General features: G+C 56.8%; 1 protein-coding gene across 1 annotated transcript in view; it reads right to left on the bottom strand.

Annotated features, from left to right (window-relative positions):
• The window catches only part of LOC119112033 (uncharacterized), a 144,467-nt gene that overhangs the window by 41,071 nt on the left and 87,486 nt on the right, over positions 1–15,910 (bottom strand). The window contains 15 exon segments of the mRNA XM_037235993.1: positions 419–625; positions 777–1,439; positions 1,563–1,871; positions 1,997–2,329; positions 2,466–2,798; positions 6,454–6,771; positions 6,921–7,583; positions 7,695–8,003; positions 8,128–8,463; positions 8,606–8,935; positions 9,417–9,740; positions 9,856–10,521; positions 10,704–11,012; positions 11,508–11,843; positions 14,925–15,257. Of these exon segments, the coding sequence (XP_037091888.1) occupies positions 419–625; positions 777–1,439; positions 1,563–1,871; positions 1,997–2,329; positions 2,466–2,798; positions 6,454–6,771; positions 6,921–7,583; positions 7,695–8,003; positions 8,128–8,463; positions 8,606–8,935; positions 9,417–9,740; positions 9,856–10,521; positions 10,704–11,012; positions 11,508–11,843; positions 14,925–15,257 (5,769 nt within the window).

The raw sequence follows: 15,910 nt of genomic DNA, 5'->3' as shown, positions 1-15,910 counted from the left end.
AGACTACAGTTGGTAAGGTTAGATTGCATAGCAAAAAACTTAAAATTGTCTAAATAAAGCCAGAGGCAGATCACACCATTATCACCAGGAAAACTACTCCGGGCAAGACGGAAATCACCGCATGGCAAATTTTTCTTCATTAATGTGTGCAGCGAACTAAAAGTCGCATTGGCTCACTTGTGTGACACGACTTTAAACTGTTTAGTTTAAAGTCGTGGCACTCAAAAAACACCGCTATGTTGAATAAGAGCGTGCTGATATCAACGTACATAGGACATGTTCAGCTACCAACAGGAAGATTACTCACGTTGTGGAATCGGCGAACAGAATCGGAACGGATCCCCCGTGTAACCGCTTCGGCATCGACACACTGGCCGGTGGTTTTGGACAGAGCACTCAGCGTTCTGGCCGCATTCTCCTTCGCACGGGTCGCGACACTTCTGCCCGATGCAGGCCAGGTGGCTGGCACAGTCTGTGTTCAGCACACACTCTGGCCGGCATGCGGGCGGGGAGCCCACGTAGCCCTTCTGACAGGAGCAGGCCGCACGGCTGTTCTGCTCCCGACACTCCGAGTTCGCACCGCACGGGGTCGGATGACACGGGTTCTCATGACGGGGTGGTTCGGCTGCGAAGGTCGGAAAAGGAAGGTTAACACGCGTCGCTCGCAGGTCTGTGATATATGACGGTATCATGCAATACGTGCAAAACGATAATCACATGCCAGCATTTTCATGTAACGTAACTGTGACAAAATAACGAAGCGTCTGAGCCCTTACTCCTTGCCACAGCGCAGCTTCTGTAGGGATCTCCCTCGTATCCAGACAGGCAGTTGCACATCGGGTTGTGGTTGATAACCCGGCACTGGGCGTTGACGCCGCACAGACCCGCACAGGGGTCCTTGCACTTCTGGTTGATGCAGGCCAGCGACGGAGCGCACTCGGCGTTGGAGACGCACTCCGGACGACAGCCGGTTGTCGGGTCGCCCTGGTAGCCCGGCAGACACGAGCACACGGCCACGCTGTTCTTCTCTTGGCACTGGGCGTTCTGCCCGCACGGAGTCGGCTGGCACGGGTTCGTGTACTGCGGCTCCCGTGGTGGCGGCACAGTTTGCGGCACCGGGCTACAGTAGGAGAAGGCATCTCCCGTGTATCCCGGTGGGCACGTGCACATGATGATGTGATTCACCACGCGGCATTCCGCTCCGGAGCCACATCTGTCCTCGCACGGGTCGACGCACTTGTTGCGCTCGCAGTTCTTGTCTCGGGGACAGTCGGTGTCCAGAACACATTCGGGCCTGCAGCCACTGTACGGGTTGCCGAAATATTCGCCCCGACAAATGCACACCCCCACACCGCTCTTATCGTTGCAGTCGGCGTTTGCTCCGCACGGCGACGGATAGCAGGGATCGGCAACTGCAGGCGCCGTGGGTGCAGGTGTTTCTGAAAAGCGTGTTGGACTATAAGCAATTTAAAGTGACTTGTAACTTGATTGCAATATCAAAATGAATCATGCGTATAAAGACATGCTCGCCACGCTCATCATGCACATCAAGTGAAACTCACGAGGAATCCGGGAACACAGGGCATATGCATCCCCGGTGTATCCGCGCAGGCAGGAGCAGACTGGATTGTGGTTGTGCACGCGGCACTCCGCGTTCTGTCCGCATGATCCCGGGCACGGGTCGACACACTTCTGTCCGACGCAGGCCAGGTGGCTGGCACAGTCGGAGTTGACCACGCACTCGGGCCGACAGTCGGGCGGACTGCCCTGGTAGTTGGGCAGGCAGGAGCAGGCCGGACGGCCGTTCGACTCCCGACATTCCGAGTTCGCACCGCACGGGTTCGGGTAGCAAGTCTGCTTAGGCACCTCAGCTGAAAAAGAGGCACCTTGCTGCAAAATTCATTGCAATCCCCTGAAAACTAATGATGTCATCGGATAGTGTGCTCAAATAAATGTAGCCATAAAACTATAGAAACTTTACAGGATGATGGCTTACGCGGAATCGGTGTGCATCCCTGGTAGCCTGATCCTGTGTAGCCCCTTTCGCAGATGCACATCGGATTATGGTTGATGACTCTGCACTCTGCGTTCCGTCCACAGAGGCCCGGGCACGGGTCAACGCACTTCTGCTGTGACCCGCAAGCCAGAGTCTGGGCACAGTCGGCGTTGGTGACGCACTCGGGTCGACAGCCGGTGGTCGGGTCACCCTTCGGGAAGCCTGGCTTGCATTCGCACGTGGCCACGCTGTCCTTGGCGATACACTCGGCGTTGGCTCCGCACGGTGGCGGGTAGCAAGGGTCAACGACCTCGGGCTGCTTTGGAGGCTCCGCTGCAAAGCGCGCGTAAGTTGTACTGGATGTAACGCATAGGATGTGGCAGGCAAACGTGTAAACCGTTCAGGCAAAATGCAGCCAGCATGCTCTTTCACCGCGTAAATTCTCCGTTGCATAGCGGAGGATACTTACATGTTTGAGGCACAGGTGTGCATGCAGTGAAGGGGTCGCCCCGGTAGCCCTCCGGGCAGTAGCACATGGGCACGTGGTCCTGCACCCGGCAGTCGGCACGGAAGCCGCACACGCCGGGGCACGGATCCACGCACTTGTTGCGCTCACAGGCCTTGGACCGGTCGCAGTCGGAGTCTACCACACACTCTGGACGACAGCCCTCGTACGGATTGCCAAAGTATTCTGTCAGGCAGCTGCACACGCCCAGTCCGTTGTGGACCCGGCACTGGGCGTTCGAACCGCACTTGCCCGGGTAGCACGGCTTCTGGTCGGGGATCACTGGAGCCAGTGTGGCTGTGAAATAATGTTGCATCAGCTACATCTTTGGTGAAAAGAACAGCAAGCAGGGAATACCTGCAATAAACTGAGCCGTGCGGCTCATCGCTCTGAACTCCAAGGGGGGTGGGCGCAGGTGTGCGATGTGAAATTGGACCAATAGCCAGCACTTCACCAAAACACGTGCGTGGCGCTGCCGCATGGCATACTGAAATGTTTCTGCCGTCGTTGCCTGACGCATTAGCCTCAAACTGCTAAATTTGCGACCAGATGCCCTCCAATCTTCGTGTTGCAATAAGTGCCTGTAACATCTAGAAGCATTTATAGATTTTGAAGTGCCGGCAGGTTATAACTCCGTCACCCCGAAAGTGACATGACAAAACGAAATCCGCTTAAAGCACATTAAATCGGCACATTGATCATGACTATGCAACGCTTCCGATATTGAAGTGCTCAGGCAGATGCACGCATCAAAAATAGGCACGAAATTCGGATACATGCTGCGCTCATTTCATAAACTGAACACACCGCCCCTGCGTCAACGTGCACACTTGAGATACCGTGCTTCAAAATGTGGGCATAAAACTGCTCGCGCCACAAGGAGTCAATGCTGTTGACCCGATAGAGCCAATGAATTCTACAAAAAAATGTACCTTGTCTACCGGCTGTGAGATTCTCTAACCCGACGAAGGAGTGATGTTTGTATAATATCGATGATAATGAATGTCTTTTAAAACTCCTGTAGCTCACCAAGAGGTGGACAGCGCTGAATGCCTTCAAAAATAAAATCATGGGTGATTTGCATAAGCGCTCCGGTGTGGCCACAAGGAATTCAAAGACGAACAACCTACTCCTCTTAAAGTTAGGAGACTTGTGCAGCGGTGCTATCAGTGATTTACATCTTAACATTGCGTCTTACGTTTACTGGTCGCTACGCATCACGTCCTATACTCATTCAGCAAGAGCAAACTCACGTTTCGGTGCTGGCGAACAGAATCGGAACGGATCCCCGGTGTAACCGCTTCGGCATCGGCATATTGGCCGGTGGTTATGGACAGAGCATTCGGCATTCTGGCCGCATTCTCCCTCGCACGGGTCGCGACACTTCTGCCCGATGCAGGCCAGGTGGCTGGCACAGTCTGTGTTCAGCACACACTCTGGCCGGCATGCGGGCGGGGAGCCCACGTAGCCCTTCTGACAGGAGCATGCCGCACGGCTGTTCTGCTCCCGACACTCCGAGTTCGCACCGCACGGGGTCGGCTGGCACGGGTTCTCAGGCCGGGGTGGTTCGGCTGCGAAGGTCAGAGACGCAAGGTCAGCGTGCCTTAATTTCACGTGTGTGAAATCTGCAGGCATCATGCAGCGCATGCGGCAGCCATTATATGCGTGGAAGTTCATTGATATCATGGTGACAGCGGAAAGAAGCGTTTAAGCTCTTACTTCTCGCCACAGCACAGCTTCTGTAGGGGTCTCCCTCGTATCCAGGCAGACAGTTGCACATCGGGTTGTGGCTGAGAACCCGGCACTGGGCGTTGACGCCGCACAGACCAGCACAGGGGTCCTTGCACTTCTGGTTGATGCAGGCCAGCGCCGGAGCACACTCGGCGTTGGAGACGCACTCCGGACGACAGCCGGTTGTCGGGTCGCCCTGGTAGCCCGGCAGACACGAGCACACGGCCACGCTGTTCTTCTCTTGGCACTGGGCGTTCTGCCCGCACGGAGCCGGCTGGCACGGGTTCGTGTACTGCGGCTCCCGTGGTGGTGGCACAGTTTGCGGCACCGGGCTACAGTAGGAGAAGGCATCTCCCGTGTATCCCGGTGGGCACGTGCACATGATGATGTGATTCACCACGCGGCATTCCGCTCCGGAGCCACATCTGTCCTCGCACGGGTCGACGCACTTGTTGCGCTCGCAGTTCTTGTCTCGGGAACAGTCGGTGTCCAGAACACATTCGGGCCTGCAGCCACTGTACGGGTTGCCGAAATATTTGTCCCGACAAATGCACACCCCCACATCGTTCTTATCGTTGCAGTCGGCGTTTGCTCCGCACGGCGACGGATAGCAGGGATCGGCAACTGCAGGCGCCGTGGGTGCAGGTGTTTCTGAAAAGCGTGTGAGTGCTTTAGTATTTGACCATGACATATGCATCAAGCATAAAGCTGAAATAATCTCAAATCTCATTCGCAGAAGCTAGCTCCACTTACGAGGGATTGGTGTACACAGGGCATATGCATCCCCGGTGTATCCACGCAGGCAGGAGCAGACCGGGTTGTGGTTGTGCACGCGGCACTCCGCGTTCTGTCCGCATGATCCCGGGCACGGGTCGACACATTTCTGTCCGACGCAGGCCAGGTGGCTGGCGCAGTCAGAGCTGACTACGCACTCGGGCCGACAGTCGGGCGGACTGCCGATGTAGTTGGGCAGGCAGGAGCAGGCCGGGCGGCCGTTTTGCTCCTGACATTTCGAGTTCGCACCGCAGGGGTTCGGGACACACGTCCGCTTCGGGGTCTTAGCTGGAAAACAGAAACATGCCATGCGGTGGTGCAGCCATGCAAATGCATTCTCATTTTTTCAGGTGCAGGTTGTCAATTTCATGTGTAACGTGTTGGTACGATAATACAGAGTTAATGATGCTTACGCGGAATCTGCACGCATCCTTGGTACGGTGGTCCAGTATATCCATTATTGCACGTGCAGAGAGGGTTGTGGTTGATGACTCTGCACTCTGCGTTCCGTCCGCAGAGACCCGGGCACGGGTCAATGCACTTCTGCTGTGACCCGCACGCCAGAGTCTGGGCGCAGTCGGCGTTGGTGACACACTCGGGCCGACAGCCGGTGGTCGGGTCACCCTTCGGGAAGCCTGGCTTGCACTTGCATGTGGCCACGCCGTCCTTGGCAGTGCACTCGGTGTTGACTCCGCACGGCGACGGATAGCAAGGGTCAACGACCTCGGGCCGCTTTGTTGGTTCAGGAGCTAAATGGAGAGGGGCAGAGGATTTTTTTTAGACATGCAGTATCCCAGGATTCGTATAACTAAACAGAGCATTGATGTATGCCAGGCAACGCAAGAGGCATGCAGCATTCGTGAATGACGGCATATGCATAGTTTGTGCTTACGTGTCAGTGGTACAGGCGTGCAGGCAGTGAAGGGATCTCCCCGGTAGCCCTCCGGGCAGTAGCACATGGGCACGTGCTCGTGCACCCGGCAGTCAGGCACGGAAGCCGCACACGCCGGGGCACGGATCCACGCACTTGTTGCGCTCACAGGCCTTGGACCGGTCGCAGTCGGAGTCTACCACACACTCTGGACGACAGCTCTCGTACGGATTGCCAAAATGCTCTGGCAGGCAGCTGCACACGCCCAGGCCGTTGTGGACCCGGCACAGGGCGTTCGGGCCGCATTTGCCCGGGTGGCACGGCTCCTGTTCTAGTATGACTGGACCCAGAGTAGCTGCAAGACAATACACACAGCTGATTTATGTCTAGCCAAACGAAATTTGGTGGGAAATAATATAATTACATGTTTCATGCTGCATATGTATACCATGCATGGCCCTGGAATATCTCTTTCTGGCATGTCCTGTTATAAGGGCGCTGACCCCATTTTCCTCAATCCTCTAGTCACCGAAACAAATCCGAAAAGTGATCAAGTGGCAACTTTGATGAACTCACGTTTCGGTGCTGGCGAACAGAGTCGGAACGGATCCCCGGTGTAACCGCTTCGGCATCGACACACTGGCCGGTGATTTTGGACAGAGCACTCAGCGTTCTGGCCGCATTCTCCTTCGCACGGGTTGCGACACTTCTGCCCGATGCAGGCCAGGTGGCCGGCACAGTCTGTGTTCAGCACACACTCTGGCCGGCAGGCGGGCGGGGAGCCCACGTAGCCCTTCTGACAGGAGCAGGCCGCACGGCTGTTCTGCTCCCGACACTCCGAGTTCGCACCGCACGGGGTCGGCTGGCACGGGTTCTCAGGCCGGGGTGGTTCGGCTGCGAAGGTCGGAAAAGGAAGGTTTACATGCGTCGCTTGCAGGTCTGTGATATATGACGGTACCATGCAATACGTGCAAAACGATAATCACCTGTCAGCATTTTCATGTAACGTAACTGATAAAATAACGAAGCGTCTGAGCTCTTACTTCTGGCCACTGCGCAGCTTCTGTAGGGATCTCCCTCGTATCCAGGCAGGCAGTTGCACATCGGGTTGTGACTGAGGACTCGGCACTGGGCGTTGACGCCGCACAGACCGGCGCAGGGGTCCTTGCACTTCTGGTTGATGCAGGCCAGCGACGGAGCGCACTCGGCGTTGGAGACGCACTCCGGACGACAGCCGGTTGTCGGGTCGCCCTGGTAGCCCGGCAGACACGAGCACACGGCCACGCTGTTCTTCTCTTGGCACTGGGCGTTCTGCCCGCACGGAGACGGCTGGCACGGGTTCGTGTACTGCGGCTCCCGTGGTGGCGGCACAGTTTGCGGCACCGGGCTACAGTAGGAGAAGGCATCTCCCGTGTATCCCGGTGGGCACGTGCACATAACGATGTGATTCACCACGCGGCATTCCGCTCCGGAGCCACATCTGTCCTCGCACGGGTCGACGCACTTGTTGCGCTCGCAGTTCTTGTCTCGGGGACAGTCGGTGTCCAGAACACATTCGGGCCTGCAGCCACTGTACGGGTTGCCGAAATATTTGTCCCGACAAATGCACACCCCCACATCGTTCTTATCGTTGCAGTCGGCGTTTGCTCCGCACGGCGACGGATGGCAGGGATCGGCAACTGCAGGCGCCGTGGGTGCAGGTGTTTCTGTGAAGCGTGTGGGTGTTTAAGAAGTTGACCAGGACATGTTCAACGAATATAAAGTTAACATAATCTCATCGAACTCAAATCTTATTCGCAGAAGCTAGCTCCACTTACGAGGGATTGGTGTACACAGGGCATATGCATCCCCGGTGTATCCACGCAGGCAGGAGCAGACCGGGTTGTGGTTGTGGACGCGGCACTCCGCGTTTTGTCCGCATGATCCCGGGCAGGGGTCGACACACTTCTCTCCGACGCAGGCCAGGTGACTGGCGCAGTCAGAGCTGACTACGCACTCGGGCCGACATTCGGGCGGACTGCCGATGTAGTTGGGCAGGCAGGAGCAGGCCGGACGGCCGTTTTGCTCCAGACATTTCGAGTTCGCACCGCAGGGGTTCGGGACACACGTCCGCTTCGGGGTCTTAGCTGGAAAACAGAAGCATGCCATGCGGTGGTGCAGCCATGCAAATGCATTCTCATTTTTCAGGTGCAGGTTGTCAATTTCATGTGTAACGTGTTGGTACGATAATACAGAGTTAATGATGCTTACGTGGAATCTGCACACATCCTTGGTACGGTGGTCCAGTATATCCATTATGGCACGTGCAGAGAGGGTTGTGGTTGATGACTCTGCACTCTGCGTTCCGTCCGCACAGACCCGGGCACGGGTCAATGCACTTCTGCTGTGACCCGCACGCCAGAGTCTGGGCGCAGTCGGCGTTGGTGACGCACTCGGGCCGACAGCCGGTAGTCGGGTCACCCTTCGGGAAGCCTGGCTTGCACTTGCATGTGGCCACGCCGTCCTTGGCAGTGCACTCGGTGTTGACTCCGCACGGCGACGGATAGCAAGGGTCAACGACCTCAGGCCGCTTTGTCGGTTCAGGAGCTAAATGGAGAGGGGCGGAGGATTTTCTTAGGCATGCAACATTCCGTGATTCGTATAAACAAGAAGAGCATTGATATATGTCAGGCAACGCCATAGGCATGCAGCATTCATGAAAGACAGCATGTGCATAGCTTGTGCTTACGTGTCAGTGGTACAGGCGTGCAGGCAGTGAAGGGATCTCCCTGGTAGCCCTCCGAGCAGTAGCACATGGGCACGTGCTCGTGCACCCGGCAGTCGGCACGGAAGCCGCACACGCCGGGGCACGGATCCACGCACTTGTTGCGCTCACAGGCCTTGGACCGGTCGCAGTCGGAGTCTACCACACACTCTGGACGACAGCCCTCGTACGGATTGCCGAAGTATTCTGTCAGGCAGCTGCACACGCCCAGTCCATTGTGGACCCGGCACTGGGCGTTCGGACCGCACTTGCCCGGGTAGCACGGCTCTTGTTGAGGAATTGGAGCCGGCGTGGCTGTAATGGGAGGGAAGTTTCACGCTTGAAATAGGTCACATTTCTAAAACACTGCCGATGTCTCAGCAGAACTCAATTATAGGTACAAAGCCAGTCTTTCCAACCATTCTTTGCCTAATGTCTTAGCGTGCCATCCTAAACCTTGTTTTGTACTTGACGCGGCTGGTTTCAGGTTACCACCTCTCCGGATATCGTGAACCGTGCCCTTAACTGGTGCAAATATCACCTTCGCACCCAAAACTGCTCCTGAGCAATAACATCGCTAGAGCACTGTCCATATGTGTCTTCAACAGCCCACCTCTTTTCTGCACAGAATACCCCAATGTGACGATGCTCCCGGGAAATCACCGAACCGCTCCACGCTTTCAAACCATCTACCCGGGGCCTCTTCTGGAAACAGTTCCCATCAGCTGGACGGAGGCGACCTATCCCATCGCGAGCTTATCGAGTGGAATCCTAGAGGGAGCCGTCAGCCACTTACAAGGCGCACGCGGCACCGGTCGGCACAGGCGGCTGGCGTCGCCCGTGTAGCCGGCCGGGCACCGACATAACGGCTGGTGGTTGCGGACGATGCAGAGTGCTTCGATGCCGCACCGACCCTGGCACGGATCGCGGCACTTCCTGCCGACGCAGGCCAGGTGGGCCGCGCAGTCCGTGCTTAGCACGCACTCGGGCCGGCAGTTGGGTGGCGAGCCCATGTAGTCCTTGTGACACGAGCAGGAGGCACGGCCATTTTGCTCCCGGCAGTCGGCGTTGGGCCCGCACGGGTCCGACTGGCACGGGTTCTCGGGTCGAGGCGGGGCGGCTAGAAGGACACGGGTAGGGGTCACACTCCATGCGCAGGCAACATGCAGTACACACGAATCATGCACAAAAATCGCATCCGTCTGTCCAGCGTGCATAGATGCGGGCATGCTTACTCGGGGCCGGCGTGCAGCGGCGGTAGGGGTCTCCCCCGTATCCCGACAGGCAGCTGCACATCGGGTTGTGGTTGGCAACCCTGCAGACGGCGTTGGGGCCGCACAGGCCAGCGCACGGGTCGATGCACTTCTGTGATGCGCAGGCGAGGTGCAGGGCGCACTCGGCGCTGGTGACGCACTCCGGCCGGCAGCCGACCGTCGCGTCACCATGGTAGCCAGGCAGACATGAGCAGACCGACAGGCTGTTCCGCTCCCGGCACTGGGCGTTCTGCCCGCACGGAGACGGCTGGCACGGGTTCGTGTACTGCGGCTCCCGTGGTGGCGGCACAGTTTGCGGCACCGGGCTACAGTAGGAGAAGGCATCTCCCGTGTATCCCGGTGGGCACGTGCACATAACGATGTGATTCACCACGCGGCATTCCGCTCCGGAGCCACATCTGTCCTCGCACGGGTCGACGCACTTGTTGCGCTCGCAGTTCTTGTCTCGAGAACAATCGGCGTCCAGAACGCACTCGGGCCTGCAGCCGGCGTACGGGTCGCCAAAGTGCTCCGGTACGCACGAACAGACGCCAAGGCCGTTCTTCCCCTGACATTTGGCGTTGGCGCCGCAAGGTGACGGGAAGCACGGATCAGCCACGGCCGCCACCACCGGCGGAGGCAACGTCTCTGAAAATGGTCCGTGCTGTGACATGCTGCACGGGCGGCATTGCAGTCATGCAAGAGGTGCCGTGCAGCGCACACCGTGCGAAACCACCTCGCCATGCCACTGCTCGCCGTCATCCAATAAACATTATCATGCGAGACACGCAGCCATGTAACTCTTTCTCGGTCCGGAAATGGAAACTCACGGGGTATTGGAGAACAGTACGAGTAGGCGTCTCCGGTGTATCCCGTGCGACACGTGCACGTGGCCACGTGGCGTTGCGCGCGACAATCTGCGTTCACCCCGCAGACGTTCTCGCATATTTCCGAGCACTTCTGTCCCAGGCAGGCCAGGTGACTGGCGCAGTCAGTGTTGACCACGCACTCGGGCCGACAGCTGGGCGGACTGCCCTGGTAGTTGGGCAGGCAGGAGCAGGCCGGACGGCCGTTCGATTCCCGACATTTCGAGTTCGCACCGCACGGGTTTGGGAGGCAGGTCTGCTTTGGCACTTCAGCTGGAAAAATGAGCAGGATATGTAGTTTGCCACGTAGGTGTTCTGATAAAGCTAAATTAATGCATGTCTTCCGTAGCGAACGTAGTTTGCTTTTCTGGTTCGAGAAGCTCGTTTACTGGGGTGCTTCCTTTTGAACACAAGGGAGGAGGTCCAGGGCCCATCCTATCTTGCTTAAAAGAAGACCTTCCATCTATAATGACCTTCCATCTATAATAATATAAATATCCTGATGGACGTAAGTTGTTGATATCCCGATATCTCAAAAGGATGTTGAAATAGAGAGAGAGAGAGAGAGGGCGCGGGAGGAAAGTGATAGATAGCCTCGGCAAGATCAATGCAATAATAGTTAATTACAGACAACTATATCGATCCCGATGTAAATCTCTGGAATAGAATCTCTAGTCTAGAGCAAAATCAGATTTCGCTTTTGAATACATAATGCCGTGCCAGTAACAGCACTAGCATTTCGGTCTATGAAATACACACGAGCCTTACGTGGTATGCGTGTGCATCCTTGGTACGGCGGTCCGGTGTATCCATTATTGCATGTGCAGAGAGGGTTGTGGTTGATGACTCTGCATTCTGCGTTCCGTCCGCACAGACCCGGGCACGGGTCAACGCACTTCTGCTGTGACCCGCACGCCAGAGTCTGGGCACAGTCGGCGTTGGTGACACACTCGGGCCGACAGCCGGTAGTCGGGTCACCCTTCGGGAAGCCTGGCTTGCACTTGCATGTGGCCACGCTGTCCTTAGCAATGCATTCGGTGTTGGCTCCGCACGGCGACGGGTAGCAAGGTTCAACGACCTTGGGCTCATCCGGCTTGCATGGCGCTGCAAGAATTGGGAACGTGCAACATGCAGCTGGGCGCGGGTATCATGCGTATCATGCAATGCTGAAACATGCCATAAGCATAACAGATCATTCAGGACGAGACTCTTTCGATTTGCATGGAACCAAGGATATCAATGAGGACACTTACGTGTCACTGGTGTCGGGGTGCATGCCGTGAAGGGGTTGCCCTGGTAGCCCTCCGGGCAGTAGCACATTGGCACGTGCTCGTGCACCCGGCAGTCGGCACGGAAGCCGCACACGCCGGGGCACGGATCCACGCACTTGTTGCGCTCCATCCATCCCCAGCGACGGCGGGTGGACCGGGCGCGGACGAGTCTACCTCACACACTCTGGGTCACACAAGCTTTCGTACGGGATTGCCAAAGTACTCTGGCACAGTCAGCACGCGCAGCCCGGCGTCTTGTCCGTTGTGGACCCGGCACTGGGCGTTCGGACCGCATTTGCCCGGACCGCATGGATTCTCTGGCTTCGTATCGACCACAGCCACGGGCGTCGCTGAAGAAACAGCACCAAGATCACGGCTTGACCTCCTCCAGAAATCGAAGCGATCATTATCCCAGCGAGAAGCTACAGGACCCATGACCCGAACAGCCATGCATCGAACAACGAAAACCAAGAATATAAAAGCATCGGAAACTGTCCCACGCGTTCGACCGCCGTAAGTTCCTAAAAGATACACACATCTGCTACGAAATCCAACATTCAAGAGCGCTTAACTCCACCTCAGTCAAGTACAATTCCAATCGCCTCGGCGGCACTCACGGGGAGGGATGCGCCGGCAGACCCTGAACGCGTCTCCGGTGTAGCCGATGCGACAGAGGCACACCGGATTATGCTTCTGCACCCGGCAGTCGGCGTTCTCCCCGCACTCTCCGACGCACGGGTCGCGACACTTCTGCCCGATGCAGGCCAGGTGGCCGGCACAGTCTGTGTTCAGCACACACTCTGGCCGGCAGGCGGGCGGGGAGCCCACGTAGCCCTTCTGACAGGAGCAGGCCGCACGGTTGTTCTGCTCCCGACACTCCGAGTTCGCACCGCACGGGGTCGGCTGGCACGGGTTCTCAGGCCGGGGTGGTTCGGCTAAAAAAGGTGAAAGCACGAGGGTCAGCATGCCTTGGGTTCATGCGGAACGCTACATGCAGGCACTGTGTTAGACATAAACCACTGTTTTGTCACAAAAGATTTTTCATTCGGATCGCTTTTAAAAGATTTGCGCGTCGAAGCTCTTACTTCTGGCCACTGCGCAGCTTCTGTAGGGGTCTCCGTCGTATCCGGGCAGGCAGTTGCACAGCGGGTTGTGGCTGAGAACTCGGCACTGGGCGTTGACACCGCACAGACCAGCACAGGGGTCCTTGCACTTCTGGTTGATGCAGGCCAGCGACGGAGCGCACTCGGCGTTGGAGACGCACTCCGGACGACAGCCGGTTGTCGGGTCGCCCTGGTAGCCCGGCAGACACGAGCACACGGCCACGCTGTTCTTCTCTTGGCACTGGGCGTTCTGCCCGCACGGAGCCGGCTGGCACGGGTTCGTGTACTGCGGCTCCCGTGGTGGTGGCACAGTTTGCGGCACCGGGCTACAGTAGGAGAAGGCATCTCCCGTGTATCCCGGTGGGCACGTGCACATGATGATGTGATTCACCACGCGGCATTCCGCTCCGGAGCCACATCTGTCCTCGCACGGGTCGACGCACTTGTTGCGCTCGCAGTTCTTGTCTCGGGGACAGTCGGTGTCCAGAACACATTCGGGCCTGCAGCCACTGTACGGGTTGCCGAAATATTCGCCCCGACAAATGCACACCCCCACACCGTTCTTATCGTTGCAGTCGGCGTTTACTCCGCACGGCGACGGATAGCAGGGATCCGCAACTACGGGCGCCGTGGGTGCAGGTGTTTCTGAAATGGCATGCCTGTGTAAGGATGTGTGCATGTAATATGCATCCAACAATAAGTTTCATATAAAATCATGCAGGATCACACACATACCATGCTCGGTCACGCCGCACTTACGGGGTATGGGCGTACACAGGGCATATGCATCCCCGGTGTATCCGCGCAGGCAGGAGCAGACTGGATTGTGGTTATGCACGCGGCACTCCGTGTTCTGTCCGCATGATCCCGGGCACGGGTCGACACACTTCTGACCGACGCAGGCCAGGTGGCTGGCGCAGTCAGAGCTGACCACGCACTCGGGCCGACAGTCGGGCGGACTGCCCTGGTAGTTGGGCAGGCAGGAGCAGGCCGGACGGCCATTCGACTCCCGACATTCCGAGTTCGCACCGCACGGGTTCGGATAGCAAGTCTGCTTTGGCACTTCAGCTGAAAGGGAAAGAATACCATGCAGATAGCCAGCTATGCAAGACGTGCATTTCATTTTCCTCTGATAATGAAAGCTGCAGATGTCTATTGAAAGTGTAGGATGAAACCAATTTTAAGTTTTGAATACATTCAGTCGTAATAACTGCGTTAGTAATTAAGTTTTTGAAACACAAACGAGCCTTACGTGGTATGCGTGTGCATCCTTGGTATGGTGGTCCGGTGTATCCATTATTGCACGTGCAGAGAGGGTTGTGGTTGATGACTCTGCACTCTGCGTTCCGTCCGCACAGACCCGGGCACGGGTCAACGCACTTCTGCTGTGACCCGCACGCTAGAGTCTGGGCGCAGTCGGCGTTGGTGACACACTCGGGCCGACAGCCGGTAGTCGGGTCACCCTTCGGGAAGCCTGGCTTGCACTTGCATGTGGCAACGCCATCCTTGGCAGTGCATTCGGTGTTGGTTCCGCACGGCGCCGGGTAGCAAGGGTCAACGGCCTGGGGTTGCCTTGGTGGTGGCGGTACTGAGAACACATAAACTGATTTTCCAGCATGCTGTTCGAACAAACATGCAGTGCATTGCAGACCGCGTGCACACGATGCAGCACGTGACATTCGTGCAATGTTCAGCATTCAACGTGCACGTAATGCAAACAAACTGGCATGCATGCTTCTTGTAATGTCTGGCATCAGCCATGCGGGCACATTGACGGACCTTATGAGAAATGGAATGGATAGGGGTCTTACGTGTCACTGGTGTCGGGGTGCATGCCGTGAAGGGGTCGCCCTGGTAGCCCTCCGGGCAGTAGCACATGGGCACGTGGTTGTGCACCCGGCAGTCGGCACGGAAGCCGCACACGCCGGGGCACGGATCCACGCACTTGTTGCGTTCACAGGCCTTGGACCGGTCGCAGTCGGAGTCTACCACACACTCTGGACGACAGCCCTCGTACGGATTGCCAAAGTGCTCCGGCAGGCAGCTGCACACGCCCAGGCCGTTGTGGACCCGGCACTGGGCGTTCGAGCCGCATGAGCCCGGACTGCATGGATCTCTCTCTTCGACAATCGGGCGAACCGTGGCTGCAGAAAGCCACAAACCCGGTCAGACATAATACAAGCGCAGTCGCTCGTCTTTCGATAAACTAAGCTCTGATTCGGCGTTGAAGCCTTGAAACACGAGTATCTTTCCGAAAACGGGTGCAAACACCCAGGGACGTAACCACCGCTGGGGTTGTATGGCCCAGTACGCGCTGATACTTTTGATTATACAAATTATTATGTGTAAAGGTATGTATCTTAACCCGTCCATATCATATCTTATCTAGGGTGAACCGCGTTCCAGCAACCTCATTCTGGTAGTTACGCCCCTGACACTCTCGTAGCGATGCATGATGATTTGGTCCCCTATGCTACACATACTTTTTGTCATACCCAGCTTCATCTTTCGTCGTTCATACATTATAAGCGCACCTTTGTTTCTCAAAATGTTTTTTTCACGCAATATCGCAGAAACGCCCTTACCAGACGCAAGCATCCGCCAATCATATAACTGTTGGCATCGGACGCTTTTATTACCTGTTCATACCCATTTACCCAATGCCGAATGTTTACTCACTGCGTCGTACGGAAGCATTGTGCTATGCATACTTTGACGATACGCTAACTGTAACCTATGTATATCGGCACCTACCTTCCGCTCTGGACGACGGTTCAAATAGACAAGCTGAAAACAT

Source organism: Pollicipes pollicipes, unplaced genomic scaffold (genome assembly GCF_011947565.3).
Source record: "Pollicipes pollicipes isolate AB1234 unplaced genomic scaffold, Ppol_2.1 Scaffold_7261;HRSCAF=8764_pilon_pilon_pilon, whole genome shotgun sequence".
Lineage (NCBI taxonomy): Eukaryota > Metazoa > Arthropoda > Thecostraca > Pollicipedomorpha > Pollicipedidae > Pollicipes > Pollicipes pollicipes.
Note: the sequence above shows the minus strand (reverse complement) of the source record. Positions and strands in the feature narration are given on the sequence as shown.